Raw genomic sequence first — 24937 nt, 5'->3', positions numbered from 1 at the left:
GAGGGCAGTGTGCTTTCGGTGTTCTGACTGGCAGGTGCCGTCCACTGGGCAGATGTATTGAAACAGAACCTGGTGAAGCGGCGAGGATAGTGAAATGTATGTGCTTACTGCACAAAATAATTATTAACCGTGTAGGTGGTGACTTCTTCAACTCCACAAGTTTAGAAGAAGACGCAAGTGCTTCACCGCGTCAAGAAAGTGGTTAATCAAGAACGTTCAACAGACCATCACAACAGGCTCCAATTAACAGAGACAAATTAAAGTCATCCTTCAATGGGGTTGGCGTCGTTCCGTGGCAAATCGAACGCATCGTGTAGTATTTTAGCAGGTAAAAACTTATCTCTTTTTGACAATTTGGTAAAATAATTATATGTTAAAAGTAATATGTTGAAATTAGTACTGATTTGTAGTAACATGTAGTGAATTGAAAGCAAGCATTAAAACTATTGCAAAATGATTTCTATGTTTACCTTTGACTGATAGTTGCTCCCCAATAGATTCCCACATTCCTCGCTTAATATCACGGTTATCGTAGTCTTCAATCCGCTGGTTCCACAGGCGAGGATCATTCCTCACGAGATGGTTTAGAAATTCCTCGTCGACCACCCCGCTCGTGGCGCACCGCCAGACTGGAAACAATCCTGTTAGGTCGGCCAATCCGGCAGCCCTGTGCCGGTCGACGCCGTACTGCGCGTCTCCCTCCAGTGTAGTCACGCGCAGCAGCCACCTGCTGTTTGTTGTCTACTCCGGCCTTGGCCGGCGCCGGACCGGATCGGACGACTTCCGGCTGCGACGCAGGTGCAGCGCAAGACGGTAAAGAGTGAGGTGGAAGGAAAGAGAAAAAAATCCGTAACTACCAAGACTGTCAGGCTGAAGCTAGACCTGACAAGAAGACGTACGAAGGGGCTGTAGCTTATTTAAAAATTAGTCACTTAACAATAATCGTTCTTCGTAAGCAGCCTGTCACAGAAAATTCATATTGCAAAGCTAACACGCAGATTCCAAAGACGTAGGACTTCATTCATTGTACTTAGATACTGCATTCCACATTTAGCTAAGCCAAAAATAACATCTTGTCAATATGTTTTCCGCCGGCCGGAGTGGCCGAGGGGTTCTAGGCGCTTCAGTCTGGAACCGCGCGACCGCTACGGTCGCAGGTTCGAATCCTGCCTCGGGCATGGATGTGTGTGATGTCCTTAGGTTAGTTAGGTTTAATTAGTTCTAAGATCTAGGGGACTAATGACCTCAGAAGTTGAGTCCCATAGTGCTCAGAGCCATTTGAACCAATCAATATGTTTTCCTGTTTCGTCCTCAAGGTTACATCAAGTTGGTCACGTTACCTTCTCCTGATTACGAGGAAACCATCCTCACGGGACTAACTGGCGAGGTCAGCGGCTGGGGACAGACTCTAAACTGTAAGTTTACTGAATCAGTTCACTTTGTGACACTTATCGAAGTACAGAAGACATTTAATTTTGTTTCTATCGTTTGGATCCTTTGCGTTCATAGCCAGAGTGGAATCTGTCATTTCGTCATGTTGGAAGGTGTGACATTCTACGGTATTTCTGATTCCCTTTCGTGACTGACGAAATACAGCTGCCAAACGACACATGTTCAGTAATGACCATTTGCACACTAATAAAGACATTTGCATTATTATCAGTGTGTGTATCACGGTGCTGAATATTCTTAAGTTCACTCTTGTGGAATTACTAGGTTACTGGATGTTGTGTAGCTAATGTAAAGAAATACTGTCGATTTCACTGCATATAAGCAGAAACACCACCATTGCACTGCGACCCAACGTGCCTGACATATTGTCAGACTGAACATATCGACAAACAAATAGTTGCAGGCACACGACTGGATCTTGCGGGTGTTTGGGAGTGGCTTCCACTTTTGCACGAAGCGTTTCTATTTGAAGTTAGCATTGTCTGCAAAAATCAGTCAGGAGTTGCAAGCCATGCTGAATAATATTACACTCCTGGAAATGGAAAAAAGAACACATTGACACCAGTGTGTCAGACTCACCATACTTGCTCCGGACACTGCGAGAGGGCTGTACAAGCAATGATCACACGCACGGCACAGCGGACACACCAGGAACCGCGGTGTTGGCCGTCGAATGGTGCTAGCTGCGCAGCATCTGTGCACCGCCGCCGTCAGTGTCAGCCAGTTTGCCGTGGCATACGGAGCTCCATCGCAGTCTTTAACACTGGTAGCATGCCGCGACAGCGTGGACGTGAACCGTATGTGCAGTTGACGGACTTTGAGCGAGGGCGTATAGTGGGCATGCGGGAGGCCGGGTGGACGTATCGCCGAATTGCTCAACACGTGGGGCGTGAGGTCTCCACAGTACATCGATGTTGTCGCCAGTGGTCGGCGGAAGGTGCACATGCCCGTCGACCTGGGACCGGACCGCAGCTACGCACGGATGCACGCCAAGACCGTAGGATCCTATGCAGTGCCGTAGGGGACTGCACCGCCACTTCCCAGCAAATTAGGGACACTGTTGCTCCTGGGTATCGGCGAGGACCATTCGCAACCGTCTCCATGAAGCTGGGCTACGGTCCCGCACACCGTTAGGCCGTCTTCCACTCACGTCCCAACATCGTGCAGCCCGCCTCCAGTGGTGTCGCGACAGGCGTGAATGGAGGGACGAATGGAGACGTGTCGTCTTCAGCGATGAGAGTCGCTTCTGCCTTGGTGCCAATGATGGTCGTATGCGTGTTTGGCGCCGTGCAGGTGAGCGCCACAATCAGGACTGCATACGACCGAGGCACACAGGGCCAACACCCGGCATCATGGTGTGGGGAGCGATCTCCTACACTGGCCGTACACCACTGGTGATCGTCGAGGGGACACTGAATAGTGCACGGTACATCCAAACCGTCATCGAACCCATCGTTCTGCCATTCGTAGATCGGTAAGGGAACTTGCTGTTCCAACAGGACAATGCACGTCCGCATGTATCCCGTGCCACCCAACGTGCTCTAGAAGGTGTAAGTCAACTACCCTGGCCAGCAAGATCTCCGGATCTGTCCCCCATTGAGCATGTTTGGGACTGGATGAAGCGTCGTCTCACGCAGTCTGCACGTCCAGCACGAACGCTGGTCCAACTGAGGCGCCAGGTGGAAATGGCATGGCAAGCCGTTCCACAGGACTACATCCAGCATCTCTACGATCGTCTCCATGGGAGATTAGCAGCCTGCATTGCTGCGAAAGGTGGATATACACTGTACTAGTGCCAATATTGTGCATGCTCTGTTGCCTGTGTCTATGTGCCTGTGGTTCTGTCAGTGTGATCATGTGATGTATCTGACGCCAGGAATGTGTCAATAAAGTTTCCCCTTCCTGGGACAATGAATTCACGGTGTTCTTATTTCAATTTCCAGGAGTGTATTTTTTGCTGAAAATAAGATTAAAACACAAGTTAATGAAATGCGGGAGAATTTTTAAAAATTTCAGTTTTATTAGTTTGGGATCTTTATTTACAGAAATTTAATTGAAGTGGCTTTGCGAGATAAAAGCAATGGTGTTCCGGAAATCAGCCTGTGCACCAGTTTGCTACAGCTCTCAGAGCCAGTGTGCCCTGTCCAATCTCGCCCATCTCTGTACCTACAGTAACCCATATCCGCCTGAATCTGCTTACAACAGTCAATTTATGACGCTCTTCTGTAATTCTTACCCAATCGCCCGATCCCACACTTCCTTTCATTAGCAAACTCACAGTTCATTGATACCCCAGGTTGATGATCCCTTTCTTTAGTGAAATTGCACCATAAATGTTTTCTCAGCCTGATTCGATGCAGTGCCTCTTGATTAGATAGTCTTTAGCAATACAGTTCAAAAAATTCTGTTGACTTGTAGTTTGAGCATATATATTCAGAAGAATACCTCCAAACATACTCATTATTAACAGATTTCTATTTTTCAGAAACACAGCTCTTGCTATTTCCACATTACAACCAACAAGTCCTAATAAATAAGATTACAAAATGAACGGCATATGATTTTAACAACTATTACTTTACAAATTAAAAAAATTATTTACACTGGTGAGCGACAACATTATGGCCACCGACCTGCTATCAATACAGACCTGTCAAGGTGAAAGCAGTGTCACATGGTGAGGAATGACACATGCATGATGCATGCAGTGTTGGTGAATGTGCTGTCCATATGTAGAATGGGAAAGGTGGGCGTTCTATCTGAGTTAGACTGAGGGCAGACAGTGATGGACTGGGCGATCGACACGAAGGTTTTGTAAACTGCACAACTTGTCAGGTGTTTGTGGAGTGCTGTGGTGAGTGTCTTCAAAATATGATGAAACCACGTCCAGATACTGTGGGATTGGGTAGCCACCGCTCATTATAGATGTCAGACGCCGTAAGCTGGGCAGACTGGTAAAATAGGACAGGTGGTAGAATTTGGTGGAATTAACAATCAGCCTTTAATGCTGGTGGTGGCTCCATTACGCTCTAGGAATCATACACGTGGGTCTCTGTGGGCCCAGTAAAGCTCGTGCAAGGCACCATGACACCCAAGGAGTCTCATGCGCTGGTTGCGGACCACATACACCCCTTTGTGACGATCATGTTTACCAATGGCAGTTGCAGTTTTCAACAAGATAATGCACCTTGTCACAAGGCCAGGAGTGTGATGAAGTGATTCGAGGAACTCAGTGGCGAGTTCCAATTGACGTGCTGGTCCCCCAACTCGGCAGATCTGCGCCCAGTCGAATGCACCTGGTATGGGAGAGAACGTGGTGTCGGAGCTCATCGCCCTCTCACTGCAATTTACAGGCGTTAAATGACTTGTGAGTGCTGATGTGATTTTAAATCCTTCCAGCGGTCCACCAAGGCCTCATTGGTTCCATGCCACAAAGCATTATTGCTATTATCCATGGCAAAAGGGGACATACTGGCTGTTAGGTTGGTGGTCATAATGTTCTAGCTGATGACTGTGTACATCGACATTCTCTCTCTTCAATGGCGACTATTATGATCAAGCAGATGGCGTCACCAAGGGGTACCCTCTGTCACCAGTTGAACCAAATTATTTTATGGAGGACTTGGAAGAGAAAGCTATGGAAACAACAGCACTGAAGCCTACATGCTTTTTCAGTTGATGACACACTTGTGGTGTGGCTACATGGGAGACAAGGACTTCAGGAGTTCCTCCAACATCGGTACTCTCTCCAGCCTAGTGTCAAATTCACTGTGGAGGTGGAGGAGAACAGTGACCTTCCAGCGTTGGAAAATGGAAAAGATCATATGGCATTGTTGGCCAGGAGGCTACATTTCGGGGGCTTTCGGCCGCCGTATTTGAAGTCCTTTTAGTTGACGCCACTTTGGATACTTCAGAGGAACACACAACACCCAGTCCCCTGCCAGGAATCGAACCCGGACCCCCTGCGTGGTAGGCGGTAACGCTACCGCTACACTATGGAGGCGGACCTTCCACCGGTGAGGGTGTGGTACGCAAACTTAGCCATCTGAAGCACGTTTTGAAGAAGAATGGATACAACAAAATCCGACGTGCTTTCGAGCAGAAAGTAGAAGACCAGCAGACAGAAGCCTAAAAGACAATGGAGTATCTGCCGTATGCCGGCAAAGTATCAAATAAAATCGGCAGAATCCTGACTCAATGCAACAATGAATGCGTTTTCCATCCACTTCCGGAATGCTCCACCAGGTATGATGAAAGATGTCTTGGGGTCCAAAAACCTTGCGTTTACTGTATTCCATGTAAATGGGAGGGGGGGGGCATAGATTGGGGAGAGTGTATGGACAATTGAAGAAAGATGCAAGGAACACAGGAGACGCACTGAACTTAAGCAATTAACAAAATGTGCGGTTTCAGAACACGGCATAGCTGCAGTGGACTCAATAAAGTACGAAGAAACGGAATTCCTAGATCAGATCTCAGCGTTTTGGGACTGTGTTGTGAAGGAGGCCGTTGAAATGCGAAAGGCTGATGGGCTCATCAACAGGGACACTTGGTTCACCCTGAGCAAAGCTTGAGGCCCAGCACTCAACCAACTGCAATTTGAGACTGTGCGGCTGGTCCCAGCAGAGGTTCGAGTCCTCCCTCGGGCAGGTGTGTGTGTGTGTGTTTGTCTTTAGGATAATTTAGGTTAAGTAGTGTGTAAGCTTAGGGTCACATGACCTCAGCAGTTAAGTCCCCTAAGATTTCACCCACACACTCAGCCAACTAAAATCGCAGCATCAGTCGAGAACGACTTCCCTGACGTGCGACTGGTGGTGGAGGAAGGAATGGGGGGCAGTCAGAGAATAAAGGAGGTGGGATGTAGCAAAGACGCTCATTCTACAGATATCACCTGAAGATGAAGACAAGGTACTTTGTCGAAATATCGAGTTACGAAAACGACTGTCACCAGCTACACGAGCCGGCCGAAGTGGCCGTGCGGTTAAAGGCGCTGCAGTCTGGAACCGCAAGACCGCTACGGTCGCAGGTTCGAATCCTGCCTCGGGCATGGATGTTTGTGATGTCCTTAGGTTAGTTAGGTTTAACTAGTTCTAAGTTCTAGGGGACTAATGACCTCAGCAGTTGAGTCCCATAGTGCTCAGAACCATTTTTTTAACCAGCTAGACGCCCAGCAGCGGTACAAGCAATAATTCTGTGTGTGTTTATTTTATTTCACCAAGACTTGTAATGACTGTTCGCGATACTTAATAATTTAATGTGACTGCTTTAAGGATTTCATGATGAATTGAAATGCAGATTTTAGAACAGAAAGATGGTCAGCATCAATCATACCATCATTTGTATTTTCTATTGCACGTCTAGATTTTAGCTGACCATGCAGCTGTCATTAGTGCCTTATAATTGGTCATGTAGACTGAAAATGGTTATAACGGCTCATATTCCAATCTAGCTTAGGCATCTACATGCATTACTCCACCTTACTAGGTTGTAACACCTATCGAAGGAAAGCAAATCCCCGAATATCCACTGCTGCAGTACAAGTCTTGAAGTTCACTGCTATTCTGCAATTCGCATTCACCTTATCTGCCGGAAAATTGTGTATAGAAAATTATGTGACCACTGAAGGTAGTTGCTCGAACAATTAATCCAGCTGGAAACAGTTCATTTAAATTATCCTGTACTTGTACGTGGTGTTTTAATGAAATGAGCTTAAAACATCTACAGTCGCTTTGTACTGGAAAGTCATGAGGACTGGATGAGATGCCTATAAGACTCTACAAAGGTTATGCGAAAGGATTTCCTCCCTTTCTAGAAGCAGTTCACCGAAGTTCACTGGAGCATCGTAGGGCACTTAGAGACAGGAAAAAAGAGCAGGTCATTCCTGTTTTCAAAAAGGGTCGTAGGACAAATGCACATTACTAGAGGCCTACGTTGACCCTATCTTCCGTAAACATCTTACAATTCATGGCATCTCTGATTTAGAAGTCCTCACATTGATGTTGAGAGAATGACCACGACTCCTTTCCAATCCACTGTTTCGAGGCTGAGGAGATGGTCACGACAAGGAAAACTCAAAAGCGACAGGTAACCACGACAGTTGACTCCCGGGGAACGCTGTCGCAGCCTATCACGCAGTCCACACAAGTATGTATGGTCCAGCTGAAATTTTAGTTCACCACAGACCCCACACTCTTTGTAATCTGCTGTGGCTGACGTGTACTCCAACCGAACTTAGGCAAGTACAAGCCTTACTCTGAATAATGTTTGTACATACCTAAGTTAGATTGGGGTATGTGACGTGTAAAGATAGATAGTTCAGTTTTTACTGCTAACCAGGACAGAGATGGACTTATAACTAACTGCCCACACCAGCGTGAGTTTTGTGGAGGGCTTGCAGCAGCGTGTTCGACCCTAGGGCGACACCTCAGCCATATGACCACGGAGTTGATGAATCTGCTGCTCACTTTTAGGAAACCGCAGTTCCTACAATTTGGAGAAAATGACATGATCTACAGCTCAATCAGAGTGGGAAAGATAGGTTGTCTGTACTTCTTTGAGGTGGGGCCATCGTCACACAAAAGAAGATCCCCATAGCTACCGGTAACAGAGGGGTATCTTTTTCCGATTACTCTGCATTCAAGCATGCTGATGCAAAGAAAAGCTACTATAACAAAACAGCCCTACAAAATGTTGAGGAATGCACTGAAAAGTAATGTTATCGTATTTCATCAGATCACCACAACACTGAGTAATAGGATAGAAGAGCTTCTACACAAACTTACGTACGGGGGAACTCAGGGCAGAAGAGAATAGAGCGGCACAGTGGGATTTGTTTTCTAAACTAGAGAGTTCTGCGACCTATTGTAGTGACATGTAACTGTATCTCTGAATGGAAGAGATGGTGTGACAGCCTTTTTAACTTGGTTTGGAGTGCGACTTGCAAGTTACCAGTCACCTTCCAGCTTCCCAGTTGTGTTTCCATAACTTTTGATGAATTTGAAGCAGGAGTGTGTGGGTGTCGCCTCTTACATGTCAGCCATGCAGTGAGCCAACTTTACTGTGCACCAGATCACTGAGTAGAGGGATGAGGGTGCTTCTTGGACAGTTTCAATTTATTCAAGATGGTGGAGATTCACCACCCCTTCCCCTGTCCCCTGGTCAACTAACTACCCCGTCCCCCTGTAGGAAATGCCCAACCATCTTCCCCCCATCCCCATCCTTCTCCTCCTCTCCTCTTCCCTCCCCTCATTCATCTGGAAAAATGACGGGCAAAATTGTCCAGTCTGTTCTGAGCTGTTAGTGTAGATGGACACAGGATAATTTACTCTTCATTTTGCTTGTTATCCTGTTGGAAATTTGCGGGAAAAGCTCATCACTCTCTGCTGTCTATTTGATTTTGGAAGATTTAAGTGTTGTAAAATGCTTTGAAAAAATTATCGACATCTCAAAAAGTTACTAAATATGCAAATAGGTCGCTTTTCCCGGATTGTATGTCCAATGCAGCCACGAAATTGGCGTCAACGTCATATAAACACTTACTGCACGTAATTATACTGCTACAGATCTCAATTATATCACTAAATATAGTCAGTCCAGATATATCGTGTGAAACAGAGGTCTTTTTGAAAAATGCATATCATGAAAACACATATCATAGAAAAACAGGTAGTTAAAATCGTCTTCACACATAGAAATAATAAAAAAACTTAACTGTCACCGATCATGCACACAGAAATTGGCGGGAAATCACACATATCACTAAAAAATGGGTACTTACAAAGATTATCATAGATAGAAATAATCACAGGAAACTGATCACATGTAGAAGTTGGTGGTAAGTATACACATTATGATAAAACGATAGTTAAAAATATTTCAATACATAGTTCTAAAGATCGCGGAAGAAAACGGTACTTACATGCATTGCAGAGCACTTGAATATTCCATGGGAATGGAGCACTACCTGTATGTTGTAAAACACACATTGAACTCGTGGGTTCCACTAGAAACATGTGCAGGCAGCTTTCTTCTCTGTTGGTAGTCAACCACTTGCACATTCTTATGCATATCTTTGAGAACGAAACATTCTCTCAGTTTTTTACATTTTTTGTCCCCACCCTGATAGGTAATCAAAAGCAGTGTCTTGTGGTTGCTGTGTCGGTCTCATTTTGATATGGTCTGTCAGCTTGTGGTGGTTGTATCAAAGACTTTTCCTGGAAGGAGTGCTCACTTTACAATATATTTCCTTCATTCCCTCTGAAGGACAGTCTTCCCTCGTGAACCTCCCCAACCTGCAGGGTGTTTGAGCCAGCAAACCTGTAGTGACAGCTTCCTAGAAAGACCAACAAAGAACAGTACAATATATAAGAAAATATCAGCCTCTATTGTGGTAATGAAACTAAGTTTCAGCCCAAATAATTGAGTCTTCTTCAGAAGATATACCTGAATCTAGAATTTGTCTAAGAGGGCATGGCCTAGAAATAAAACTAAAACAGTGTGAATAGGCGTAGTCACCTATTCAGAACGCGGTACACAAGTACTAAATCTACACCAAGACTTAACTTAAACTCTGGCGTGCGCCTCGTTTCCATGGACGCCATGCGGTGGGCCTCAGGAGCTCATGTAAAACTAAGTAGGACTAGATAAAGCGCTGCTAATCAACATGGCGGGGAACACTGCACGTGTCTGATGGAGACCAAGACTGTCAAAGATAAAAGACCAACACAGTTATATCTTAAAACAAATAACTTATAGAAAGGTTGAAAATCTTAAACATAAAACCTCTGAACCAGGTTATGCCTAAAATGTAACAAACTATGCATGAATTTATATAAGTTCGAACACACTACCCCGACTTACACTATTAGAATATATTGGCCCATTCACAACGAATGCTGCATAATGCACCCATCGTTATTAGTGAAAGATGACATAGAACATACTACCGTTTCGCCGGTTTATGTCATATGTCATCTTGGGACACACATTGGGACCAAAGGAAATGTATCGTCAGACCAAATTTTAAATGGGTCATAATCTTCAACCAGAACTTAGTTGCTGTGGGGATGGCCGAGACTACAGTAGTGTTCATAAAACCTGTCTATGTTGTTATGCGCTTATTAGACCTGCCTCTGTTCCGATTCCATTATGAGTTTGAGAAAATTCATTTTGCTGATCCGAAATTACTTTATATGGCTACAGATAATTTCATCTATTGGGTGAAGGGCTGTGATCCATATAAAGTGATGAGGTGCTGCATCAGTACATTTAATACGTCTTCCTAGGTGGCCAGTAATCCTTATGGTTTTGTCCTGTAGAACAAAAAGGTTATCAACCTAACGTAAGATGAGGCAAATCGGTCAGCAATTATGGAGTTTCTCAGTCTAAGATCCAAAGTGTATGCATATCACACATTGGGAGGTGCCATCCAGAGGTGGACAAAGGGTGTGCATTGTGTGGCATTAGGGACCTTCTGACTGACGATTATTTGCAGTGGTTGAACAGTAGTGTTCACAGTGCTCCATCACAGTCGCAGCACACACTGCAGCAAACTAGTATTGAATTGCGAGGGCATAAGGTGTACACTATGCTGTAATCTAAAACTGTCCTGTCCCCTCATGATAGTATGTGGGTCATTTGAGGGGAAGGAAACTCATATGTATTCTCAGTATTCACCTGACAGTCTACATGTCAGTGAAAAAGACTGAGAATTTGTATGAGTAGTGCTTGAATGTGAAATCGTATGATTCATTTATTATAGTGTAAATATTTTATGAGTATCAGTGCATACATATACCACATGTGTTGACATAGTTGACATGTAAATATCTATACATACCACATGTTCAGTGATACTGTAAATAGACCAAAAACAGTGCAAAATAAATGCATGCCATGTGGGCAGACACAGTCGTGCAACTGCAAACATATACACACCATATGCGCATCGATAGAGTAAATAGACCAAAAATCGTGTAACATGTATGTACACCACATGTGCTGACAGAATGCATTCTTGTAAATAGCCCTTAAAAATGTGTGCACTTCTAAATAATCCTTCCATGTCATAAATAAAACAGTTTTCAGTTTCACCTGCAGCTAGCCATCCAAGTCTGATTAGTTTTTAGTGCAGACATATTTAGACACCAGTCCGCCGAAAAAAATTCTGAATACTTGCAACCAGTACTACCAACCGAAAAAAATTTGAACACTTTCAGCAAGTGTCTGTATCCCCTGAAAATTGTAAATGCTCAAACAATGCTACTGTTGGATGGACTGTGGGGAGGTTTTTCGAGTCATAGTTATTACACTACTGGCTATTAAAATTGCTACGCCAAGAAGAAATGCAGATGATAAACGGGTATTCATTGGACACATATATAATACTAGAACTGATATGTGATTATATTTTCACGGAATTTGGGTGAAAATGAAATCAGTATGCAGAACAACCACCTCTGGCCGTAATAATGGCCTTGATATACCTGGGCATTGAGTCAAACAGAGGTCGGATGGCGTGTACAGGTACAGCTGCCCATGCAGATTCAACATGATACCACAGTTCATCAAGAGTAGTGATTGGCGTATTGTGACGAGCCAGTTGCTCGGCCACCATTGACCAGACGTTTTCAATTGGTGAGAGATCAGGAGAATGTGCTGGCCAGGGCAGCAGTCGAACATTTTCTGTGCCCAGAAAAGCCTGTACAGGACCTGCAACATGCGGTCGTGCATTATCCTGCCGAAATGTAGGGTTTTGCAGGGATCGAATGTCCACCGGTCGTAACACATGTGAAATGTAGCGTCCACTGTTCGAAGTGCCGTCAATGCGAACAAGAGATGACTTTTTTGAGATGTGTAACCAATGGCACGCCATACCATGACGCCGGGTAATACGCCAGTATGGCGATGACGAACACAATCTTCCAATGTGCGTTCACCGCGATGTCGCCAAACACGGATGCGACCATCATGATGCTGTAAACAGAACCTGGATTCATCCGAAAAAAAAAATGACATTTTGCCATTCGTGCATCCAGGTTCGTCGTTGAGCACACCATCGCAGGCGCTCCTATCTGTGATGCAGTCTCAAGGGTAACCGCAGCCACGGTCTCCGGGCTGATAGTCCATGGTGCTGCAAACGTCGTCGAGCTGTTCGTGCAGATTTTTGTTGTCTTGCAAACGTCCCCATCTGTTGACTCAGGCTGCACGATCCGTTACGGCCATGAGGATAAGATGCCCATGATCTCGACTGATAATGATACAAGGCTGTTGGGATCCAGCACAGCGTTCCGCATTACCCTCCTGAGCCCACCTATTCGATATTCTGCTAACAGTCATTGGATCTCGACCGATGCAAGCGGCAATGTCGCGATACGATAATCCGAAATCGCGATAGGCTACAATCCGACCTTTATCAAAGTCGGAAACGTTATGGTATGCATTTCTCCTCCTTACACGAGGCATCACAACAACATTTCACCAGGCAACGCCGGTCAACTGCTGTTTGTGTATGAGAAATCAGTTGGAAACTTCTCTCATGTCAGCACGTTGTAGGTGTCGCCACCGGCGCCAACCTTGTGTGAATGCTCTGAAAAGCTAATCATTTGCCTATCACAGCATCCTCTTCCTGTCGGTTAAATTTCGCGTCTGTGGCACGTCATCTTCGTGGTGTAGCAATTTTAATGGCCAGTGGTGTAGTATTAGTAATAGTGTGTAAACAGAAAAAGTATCTCTGCATTGAAAAATATTATGTGAAAAGATCTATGCTTAATCAATGTTGTGAAAAAGAACCAAATTGTATCTGAAGAACAAAATCGCCTCAGTGTTGTAAACAGGAACTGAGTTGTATCTGAACAACCAGACAGTCTCAGTGTTGTGGAAAAAAAGAATCAAATCATATCTTAAGAACCAAATCATGTCTAAATACCTGTGAGAACTGAATAAATGAAATTCGTTACTATACGTCTTTGTTGTTTTTCTTTACAGAAAATCTATCCCCCCATAGCATTGTATACATAAAGAGTGTGGAAGACGCGCATATGACATTAGTTTTTAACTTGAGTACTAATAAGGAGGTGAAGTTTAAGATGGAGAATAACAAAATATAAGTAATCGATGGGACTTCGCTTATCTTGCTGCGCATATCACCTGTGCTTTAGGAGAGCCATGGACGTGGTATAAGGGCGAAGTAGCGTACTACGTAAGTAGCAAAGTGTGAAATCAGTGAAAAAGTACACTGAATGAAGGTAAAAAATGTATTTATTTCTCTTCCAGCCTAAATGTAATTTCACGTTTTCATAAGCAGACACATCACTATTTTCACACATCTTTTTCCTGAGTCAATGGACGGTACGTTACCTGTAGAATTCCAGGTCTTGAAAAGCTGCGAACTAAAAGATTCGACACATCCATGTGATCTTCTCCTTTCCTTTGACACAGATGATAGTATCCGTGTAGTCAAATAATCGAAACGATGTCACCATAGTGTATACCAGGATCGTCCCAGAGCATTCCATGAAAAAAAAACAACGCTCTTTCACCGCTCCATCTTTTAGGACATTTTGCAACCTTGAAAGACCTTGGTGATTCAATGCTTGCTGAGAATGTCCCTATCACATCATCATCTTCTGTGCATGCTATGAATGCAGTATCTTTACATATGAACCATCTACATTCGTTATCGTAGAAATATTGAACGTCTATGGTGAGGTGTACACTTTAAGACGCCATTGTGAAATGCTTTGAGTGTGGCACAAACCTTGTTCATTTATGCAGCGTGAGCGATAGTTAATCGCACAATTATATAGAACTAGAGCATATCACATAGTGCATTATGGGAAATTTGCTGAAGATTCAAATTCAGTTCATACCTCGGTTTTCGACTTAATTATCTCGTTCTGTTTTGAGCAGTGTGTTACAAGAGTAGACATCATTTCGACTATTTCACAGTAAGAGGCGTGGAACTTGGCATAAATGTTAAATGCAAGACTGTATACATTTTCATCCCATTACAGCAGGAAAAATTCACGTGGATAGAATTCTGAATTCAAGTAGACTCTGCCATTAGTTAACTTAAGCTGCACTTGTCAAATGCATTGATATTATTTGCTACATGCACCCTTCTTTTTGTCTGAAATGCGAGTATGATGAATCTGGGTGTACCCAATTCAACAGAAGTTTCAGTAGCCCCTCGTTTGTCTGGTTGCAATCGATAGCACTGGGTACTCAAAATGCTCCCACGATCAGAAACTTAATGGCAAACATGCACCTGCATTCGAAACTTTTAATACCTTCAAACACTTCTCATTTTCTACAGTGATGTGAGGCATTTTCCATATCATTTTGTTGATGATGATCTCATTCTCCTCCTGGATTCTTTGAATGTAATAGTTGTTAGCTGTCGCACTTCATATCAGAATAAGTTCCTGTTTTTCATTCATAATAATTATCTGCCTATCCTCAAAGTACCCCATAAGCAGCTTTAGAGGTATGGACACAGTGCATCTAATGTAGTTTTCCATTTTTATACTCACTGGCCCATCTATAAATCATTCTGCATTTTCTAAACCATTCAAATCCGAGGGTGATGCAGATACATATGTTTTAAGGCTTGATGCTATTCTTATGTTATGTTGTTGTGCATAGAGTCTATCAACCTTGTTAAGCTCATATCGTCTCTCCTAAAACAGGTCATACTAGAGCATTACATTTTACCTTCGATCCCACTGTTAGAGAAACATTGGTTTTCCTAAATATCCCATTCAATATATTAAATTCTTACATGGAACAGTTAAATTCTCTTGGTGTTGAATAGGATGATTCAGTAGGTTCTAGCTCAGTTTTTGTGAGGTAGCTCACTCACTCGTGTCTCTCATTCCTTCACTAGCTCACAAAAACTAGAACCTACTGAATTATCCTATTATATTCCAATTTTAGGTCTAACTCCCTTATTTTCACATAAAAAGTATATTATATAAAATTACTTAGAAAAATTAGTGAAAATGAATATTTTTTGTATCGCATTTATTTATTATAAATTAAATTTTTTTGAAACAAATGACAAATGCAAGGAAATAATTTAATATTTTTTTAATAAGAGGTGAATGTAAGGAAATAAATAAAATGAATTGAGATGAATTTAAAAAGTAAATAAATAAATTCACTATCAAAATTCCAAATTTCTCACAGGGTGAATTGCAGGACATGGAATTCATTATTTATATTTGTAAGTTACTTCATTCCTTTATATTTCTGTTTCATCTGTTCATTTACAGTTAACAGAAAATCCCAGTCAGTAATTAACTTAGAATACCAATCAGGTAAAATAATCTTAAACTCACTGTTAAGCTCCATACCAATTCTTTCTCACTATCTAGTATATAAACATGCATATCCAGTAATATCACTTATAAAATATTTATCTGTAACTCAGTTTTTTAATCTTTTATGAGACACTTAGGTTGTTGAGTCTCCATTTATATAAGAGGTTTGGAATTTTAATAGTGACAACTATTTACTTACAGCTTGTACAAAATAGATACGTGTTTCAATGTTTTACTGACCTTCAGAATAGTCACCAGCATTGTGTATAACCCGTTGCCAGGGATGTCGTCTTAGGAGTGCCACTTGTGTTGACAGTTTGAGGAGCGCGGTGCCTTGCCAGACTCGTTTGTAACAGTTCTGAAGCGAATGCTGTGAAGTGTTTCCTTCAGTTTAGAATTCGAGTTGAACTCAGGACGGCTTAAGTCAGGGGAGTGCAGTAGGTGGTATCGCACTTAGTAGCCCCATCAGTCAAACAAATCAGTAACAGCTTCCGCAGTATGTGCTTGAGCATTGTCCTGCAAAATGAAGGTCAGGTCTTGCAGAAAGTCTCATTACTTCTGTCCCTAAGCTGGTTGTAGGTTGTGTTCCAAAAATGAACAGCACAGGGACAGAAGTGATGACACTTTCTGCAGGACATGACCACCATTTTGCAGGGCAATGCTCAAGCATGTACAGTGCAAGCTGTTACTGATTTGTATGCTATACCACCTACTGCACTCACCTGACTTAAGCCCTTGTGAGTTCAATTCGATTTCTAAACTAAAAGAAACACTTCATGGCATTCGCTTCAGAACTGCTACAAATTCGTCAGGCAACAGACTGCACTGCTCGAACTGTCAACACAACTGGCACTGCTAAGAGTATCCTACGACTTCCACACTGCTGCCAGCCAGTTATACACAATGCTGGTGACTACTTTGAAGGTCAATAAAACTTTGAAACATGTATCCATTTTGTACAAGCTGTAAATAAATAGAAGCCGCAATTAAAGTTGCAACCCCTGAAGAAGAAATTTTATTAGATTTTTCCTAATTCGTAATTTCTGTATGGTAATTTACCTATTTTATTTTGCAAAACTTATTTTTTGTCATAATCCAGGCCAAAGTTTTCTTGTTTATTTCAACTGTGTATATTTCGTGTTTTTCACTTTCAATCATACTAATTTTTACGTACTGTTCTCTATCATTAAAGAAATGATCTTTATAATATTCTAAATTTATTCCATTTGTCACAATACATTTTTTATCTCCTTTAAATTGTTTCTCTATGTTATCACCAAATTTATAAGCGTAAATTTTTGCTCTCATACCACAATATTCTTCCATTATTTCTCTGTTACATACATCTTTCATTTTTCTGAAGACTTTCTTGTTTACTTGTGGAATATCATAAATATTATTTTCAGAATAGTCTCGGTTTACGAGACCAGAACTGCTACTTCTCAGTCAAGTAGCTCCTCAGTTTGCCTTACAAGGCCTGAGTGCATCCTGCTTGCCAACAACGCTCAGCAGACCATATGGTCGCCCATCCAAGTACTAGCCCAGCCTGACAGCACTTAACTTTGGCGATCTCATGGGAACTGGTGTTACCACTGCCTCAAGGACACTGGCCATTTTCAGTATAATCACTAGTATCAAATTTATCAATCATCGATTTCATATCTTCATAAAAATCTTTAGTTTGTATACTATAAATATAATTGTCTGTATCTTGGTACCAACATTCAATATTTTTCCGTATTATGGTTTCATTATTCTATAATGAAAATCATACATCAGTTCTTTTGATAAATCATGTATATTGATACCAACATAGAAGGGTTTATTGCATGTAATTTATGTATTATTCATATAAATAGCAGCAAGATTTTCATTAAATGTAGTTCTACACTTAAAGTTTCGTTTTGCTATTAATTTAACACATTTTTCTCCATGTGACACTAATTTTATATCAACTATTTGTAATATTTTCCTTTGTTCTACCAAATATTAAATTATTCATCAGTTTATACAAATCTTTTTCAAAATAATTTTTGGCTGTAGTTTCTATTTCTGTTTTTAAATCTATATACTTCTTCAACCAATTGGATTGTTTAAATATTATAACTCTGTGTATTTTTATTAATTTCGTTCCTGGAGACAGATACTATTTAAGATTTCTATAGTGAACTATATAATTGCCTTTTTCTAAAGTAGTTAACAATTTGCTTTCTTTGGTTCCAGGCACTATTTCATATTGAGGAGCAAGTGGAAGATCTTTTTGTAAATCATGTAATTCTTCCAGGTATTTAAAATCTACTTTAAAAATATCCAGTTTTAGCAGTATCTGATATTTCACTTATTTTTGTAGAATCAAAATTATTTGGTTCATCCCATTCTAATTAACCATATGGTAAATATTGATTCACAGCATAATAATATAAATTATTTGCAGCTAAATAAGCTAGATAATTTGATATCTTTTTACTATCAAAATCTGTCATATATTTATTATTTGCTTTAATATGTCTTTTACAACACTGTGATATTCCTTCTTTTTTTCCATTTTCAGTCATTAAAATCATATCATGTAATAAATCAAGTGGTTGTTTAGTCATTTTCAACATTGCATCCCAAGATATCCTGGAGCAGCAAAATTTTAAGATGGGTATAGGTCATATCCTGTTATACAAGTTTTTGTAAAAAGGTTCAGATACATCTGACAATAAGAATACATCAATTTTAAGATACAGAGTATGATATTCATCTTGATTTTTGATATTAAATTAATTCCAAACTAATTGTGTGTGTTTATTCGCTTGATCACTTATTTCATAATCATTCAGTCATTACAGAATTCCCCGTTTGCTGGTAATTGTGTGTCTTAAAATTTTTTCCAAGAATCCATGCAATCATATATATATGTACTCCTTTTCTGACCACTAAATCGAATAAATCTTCTGGGAAAAGTTTTCTAATGTTTGTCATTTGATGTCTCTTCAGATTTGATGACAGTTTATCAAGTGAAAAAACCATTAATTTAAATGTGTCAGTGAAACTCATTTTCAAACTTCCTGCCCTCTTACCAAAACTACGATATTTATCCTCAATGTTCAATATTAAATCTATTTTTTTACCATAACCAAGCAGATTCTGATAAATTATGTAAATACATTGGCAAAATACTCAGATGTTTTAACTGCAAATTACATTAATTGTGTAATGGATTTATATATTTTCCATTCAAATATTCGTGATGTCTAATCTCTTTTTTTCTGTGAGTAATGACATTTATACTGAGTACAAACGATCGATTTATTATGTCTTGATTGTTCTTTAACAGATGATGGTTTCATTTCTTCAACTTCAGAATAAATTCTTCCAAATCCTTTAGCTTTCTTTTTTATACATTCAATAAATTTTTTATGACAATTGTTACTCTATAAACGCCTGGACCTTCATAGGTTCATTTACATATTTAATATAATAACAGAATCTACTTGGTTCATGTTTTTGATATTTCATTGTATTTGAATTTTTTGGATTTGGTTGATGTTGCTATCTTCAATAGAAAACTTTCACACAAATAATGAATGGAACTTTCTGCATATGCTGATAATTTTTAAAAGTTACATAGGAACCTTTCTCTGGCATTTTTACATTTAATGGTTTGTTAAGTAAAGAGCTTGATATTTATGTATCTAATTTTTCTTTACTAGTGAAATGGAGCAAAGACATATCACAAATAAATTATACTTTTTCATGTCTATTAATTGGATTCAAAACATGCCTCAATAAATTTTCATACAACAATAGTCTGAATTACTTCCTTCCTTGAAATACAGGAGAGATACATATTTCTCTTTCTTAATTTTAGTAATTTTTAATGGATACATTTGACATTTTCCATAAAACGAACAAACATTCATAGATACATTAATTTTATTTTCAATTTTTGGAATAGAATCAACCACTACAGGAAAATCAAAATTTTTAGGTGTCTGATCCAGTTCAATGCCAACCTTTTTTATATTTCATGACTCTTTCTGAACTTTTCCTTACAGGATGTAATGCAGATTTTATAGGCAACAGGAAAAAATTTTATCCTCATTTTTTACACAAATACATCCTTTTTATTTTTTACTTTATCTGGTAATTCGATGTAATGTGACCCTCTCAATGGAACACATCTGTTAATTACTAGTTGTAAACCATTAATTCTACTTAATGTCCATCTTGGTCTATATGCATGAACTCATCCATTCACGACAAAATATGTTGTTTACCAATCTCAAATTTTTCAATTATCTCTTATGCATTTGGTAATTCTATAGTTTTCAGTCTGGTACTGAAATTTCATAATATTTCTATTTATATGCATTTGATATTCATAAAAAGTCTTAAAGTTTTTTCAATCTGTGATGTATTCTTAGAATGTCTATTACAGTTTTTATAATTTTTCAGTTTACTGCAGTTAAGAAATGATCAGTTTAAATTGAGATTTTATTATTTTCAAAATTTATATTTTGTAATCTGTTTGCAAATGCAGTGTCAACTATAAAATCTCTCAACTATATAATTTCTAACATGTCTCTTAGTTTCCTAAATAATTTACTATAAAAGAAAATTTAATTTCATTATTACTTCTAGTGTTTAGATTGCTCTAAGATGTTGTTAGGAAACGGAAATATTTTTACAATACTTTATCTTCGTTATTAGTTCTATTTATACATTCCTCAAATATGTCATTAGAAAGTGGAAATTTTTTTCAACAGTTTATCTTCATTGTTTTTGAAAATATTATCATTACTTTTAATTTTATGATAAGATAATTGTTTCCAAAGACTTCTTTCTTCTGTGACTAGAAGTCTTTTAATAAATCTGTTTAGATCAGCTTTATTTAATTTACTATATCCTCTCTAATTAGTTCTTCTACAGTAATCATGAAGTTGAATAACTGTGAATCACTCCATATTGGTCCTGCTCTTTTTCAGGAACTTAAATTTAAAAGGTTTGTAAAAAATAAGATCTCAGATTTTTCTGAGTTTTCTTATTTAATGGATAGGTAAATATTAAGCATGGGGTAATCATATTTTCTTATTTTGCGGATATTCTAAACTACGTTTTTAAATTTATTATTACATTTATCTTTATGCGATGGGTTAATGTAGACACAATCTAAATTTTTCATGTTTTGACAAGTTTTGCGTTTTTTGTAGCTGTATCAATTTCTCGTTTTTCATTGTTATTTGTAGATAATAATATTTTTGAATGTTCTTCACTCAGAATTCGTTGTAAATGATTTTTAGAATAATATTTACATATCTTTTTTCCATGTGCATAAGGAATTCAACTTGTTATTTTTTACGTGATATTCATCTACACTTTGTCTACATATCGTTCTATATCCATCTTTTGCATGTTTCTGTGAAGTAAAATTATCGATTGACTTAATGTTACAATATTTACAAAATTTGTATTTGAATGGTTGTTATTGAACTTGCTATATGTATACAATCCATTAATGTATCGGAATCCAGAATTCATTCTGGTAGGTAAAGCTGGAAATACTCTAGTTTAACTCCTTGTGATTTATATGTAAAATTACAGTCATCTAATTCCATTTAGAAAAGTTCATTAAAGAATAAAAAAGTTTTACCTGAATAAGTGTTGACTACACAATTTAATAAAAAGTTTTTACATAATCCTGTACTAGATATTGACTTTGCATATCAAGAAATTAATTGTAATGTTTCTAAATTGGTCATTTATCACATTGTGAAGAAATAATACACTTTACCACATGGTATTTGATACATTCTAGCTATTTTTTTAAAATCTTGAGGTACAAATTTTAACCAATTAGTTATTAACTGTGAATTCATATTGTAACCTATCCATACCATCTTCTAACAGAAAAGGGGCTAGAATTCCATTCCTCATTAATAAGTCTTTAAATTTATTAATTTCACATACCACTTAAACTGATTCATGTTAATTAACTATTGATACAATGGCGCAGATTTTTCTATAGTCATTTGTGCTGTACCATATAAACTCTGAATACCACCAATATCATTTTGAAACAGTTCTAAATGTGTGCTATGATGTGATAGATACCTTATTGATTCATAGACATCTGAATGTTATAAACCTAATGAGTGACCCATGTCGAGAACTGAAACCTCTGTTACTTCTAACACATTTTATTTGTTCCTTTATAATTCCAATTCATGTTTTTCTTATTCAATTTACAAATCTTTGTTTGATATCTACAGAGTGAAACTAGTATACCACATCTAGATCTGTTCATAGAATTTAAAGTTTCTTCACTTAACTCGCCATTTATCTTAAGATTGTGTGTTAGTTGAAATAACATTGATAGTTCTCATAATAAATCATCACTCTCTTGAGTAAGTTTTTGTATCATTCTGTTGATCTACATAACCAATATCATTCACACTTTTAATAGCTCTAGTCTTATCCGGCTGCTGCCTACACCTGGTGCTGAAACCACTGTTATCACAAGCAACAAAAGTAAAACTATCTTCCTTTATATACAGATCGAATATTATAAGAATAATCTTATCCTAAGCACTATCATCATCATTGTCACCATAAACGCCAACATCATATAATAAATCTTCATTAAACTGAGTTGTAATAAACTTTACATTATACCTTTGAAAAACACTTATCCACATGGGACATTTATTTTTTTCTTTTGACCATTCATGTATACACTTCTTATGAAAAATATTATTACAGTTTGTTTTTATAAATTAATAGTTTTCATTACTTAAGCACACTGAACATTCATAATCTGTAGATTGTTCTGTCTCTATTTCATAAGGTTTAATTGTTTTTTATATAAATATCATGATAGATTTTAGCATTTAGAATTATTTCCTATTTCATTCTATCCTTAAATTTTTTGTAAAATCTTCAAATAATTTTTGATGTTTTTTTATATATTATTGAATCTAATTTATTTTGAAATTCTCTTATAAAATCTTCTAATATTTCACTATTTCTTTGTATTCATCCCCAATCCAATTTAACATAAATTTTCCTCATAAAGCTTTACGGAATATTATAAAATCTCTCTTAATTCTTTCCATTAGAAGTCATTAAATGGGTGTTCCTTTTTAATATAATCAACAACTATATCTCTGTATGTTTTGTTTGTTAAATACAAGTCATATAATTGATCTAAGATCAAAGTTAATTTTTTTGCACATAAGATGAATCATCTGGGTAAGTTTTTCATTCAGCTCATTGTGCTGGGAATAATTCCTGCTTGGCTTATTAATATTATTAGTAATAAGTTCAATAAGTTCCTGTTTTCTCAGTTTTCAATAACCTTTAAGTCATAATTCTTTTGCTCTTTCAGTTACTTTTCAGTATTTAAACCTGCCAATTGGAAATAATTTTTTTACATATATAAAAAAGAATGTAAAACATTGTTATATTCCTATAAAAAATATTCCATTGCTTGAACAAACAAATGCATTGATTAAATATGATATATTAACTTTGGTCTATGGAATTCCAGATGAAAAAATTCCCCACCTGATAATTTTGAACAAATTTAAAAATATTATACAGATTACTAAGCCAACAGCTACACTAACATTCAAATAACTGTTTTATTAATGAATAAAAATTTAACTGATTATTTTTAAAATCCAAAAAATTAAAAATGTAAAATTTTACCTTAAATGGAGTCGAATATGGATCTAGCTAACAACAAGCTTACATGTAATAATAGGCAAGTATTTATGAATATTAATAAAAAGAATAATTCATGCTTTTATGCAAATCATGGTACTGATCTTTTAGAATATGTTGGACCTAGGAATATTATTCCAGTCCTTGTTAAAAAATATTGCAAATCATTTGAAGAGCTTGGTAGTACTACTGCAGGACTACCTAAATGTTTACAAAATTCAAAAAAATTAATCAATAAACCACATCTATTTTTCTATAGTTATTACAGCCAAAATGCCTTTTTGCACAAGATTTTGAATATTGGGTCTATGAAGAAGTTTTACCATCCTTCAGAAAACATCACAAATATAAATTGAAAGAGAGAATACCTGTCTTGTAAAATTTTAAATAAATCAGAGATGAAAGTATAGATGGTTTCAGAGAAGTAATTCATGGTGCCATTGGAATAAAAAACGTAATAAAAGAGGAAATAAGTAGTTTATTACCTCATGTTGTATCTCAAACAGTTAATAAAAATTTAAGCCCAACTTTTGTTCTTTTATTATTTGACAATAATGTGAATATGCATGCTATGTCATTAGAACTCAAAGGAAAAATTTACAAAAACAGTTATATAGAATCGAAGATAGGGATCCATATTGTGAAGAAATGTTAAGACTTAATAACAATCCTAATTCACTAAATTTATACCAATGAATGTCAGGAACTTTGAGAATTATTCGTCAGTATTATTTTAATACGTTAAATGATTACACTCAAGAACTATTGATTAATGGTGCAGTACATCTATACACAGCAAACTGATTTTATATTTTCTACTTGGAATTCTGGGAGGTATACTGCCTGAAAATTTAAAACACATGATATTGTATATTTCATTAAATGTGGTTTTTTTGGACTATATGAGCATAGACCCTGAAAACATTTGACAAATGAAAAACGACAGTGTTGATTACTAATGATATATTGTGTTTTATTTGTCATTGAATTTCAGAGCCTGCGATGACAGGTGTTGAAAAAATTGGAAAAGTAATATTTTTACAGAGGAATGCAGTTATTAATGTGAAAAATTTGAACATTATTCGTTTTGATAATTCAGGATACAGCAAGCTGACCCCTTAAAAATTAGAAATATAGAACCAATTACATGTCATCTCTTCAATATGGAAATGCATAGGGGAAAAATTTCCCCTCTGTAAATTTTAAACCAATGATATTTTATAGTTTATTTGTGAAGATTTTCAAGTGGACATAAAATGTAGATTTTTATAATCAAAAAATAAATTATAAACCTTTTCTACAGAAATACGTTTTGATTACAAATCAAGGAGCGAAAAATACATTAGTAAATCTTAGTGGAGCCATTTTGGCCCCTATACAAATAATATTTTAAACTCTATTCATTGTGTAATTTCAGCCTGTATGGGCATAGAGACTGAAAAAGTAATAGGTAT

General features: G+C 38.0%; 1 protein-coding gene across 1 annotated transcript in view; it reads left to right on the top strand.

The window, feature by feature from the left end:
• The window catches only part of LOC124554140 (chymotrypsinogen B-like), a 190098-nt gene that overhangs the window by 93670 nt on the left and 71491 nt on the right, over nucleotides 1–24937 (top strand). Inside the window, exon 3 of the mRNA XM_047128205.1 lies at nucleotides 1317–1415. Within this exon, the coding sequence (XP_046984161.1) occupies nucleotides 1317–1415 (99 nt within the window). The remainder of the gene's footprint in view (nucleotides 1–1316; nucleotides 1416–24937) is intronic.

The sequence above is a fragment of the Schistocerca americana genome, chromosome 11 (assembly GCF_021461395.2).
Source record: "Schistocerca americana isolate TAMUIC-IGC-003095 chromosome 11, iqSchAmer2.1, whole genome shotgun sequence".
Classification (NCBI taxonomy): Eukaryota; Metazoa; Arthropoda; class Insecta; order Orthoptera; family Acrididae; genus Schistocerca; species Schistocerca americana.
This window is presented reverse-complemented; position numbering and strand designations above follow the sequence as displayed.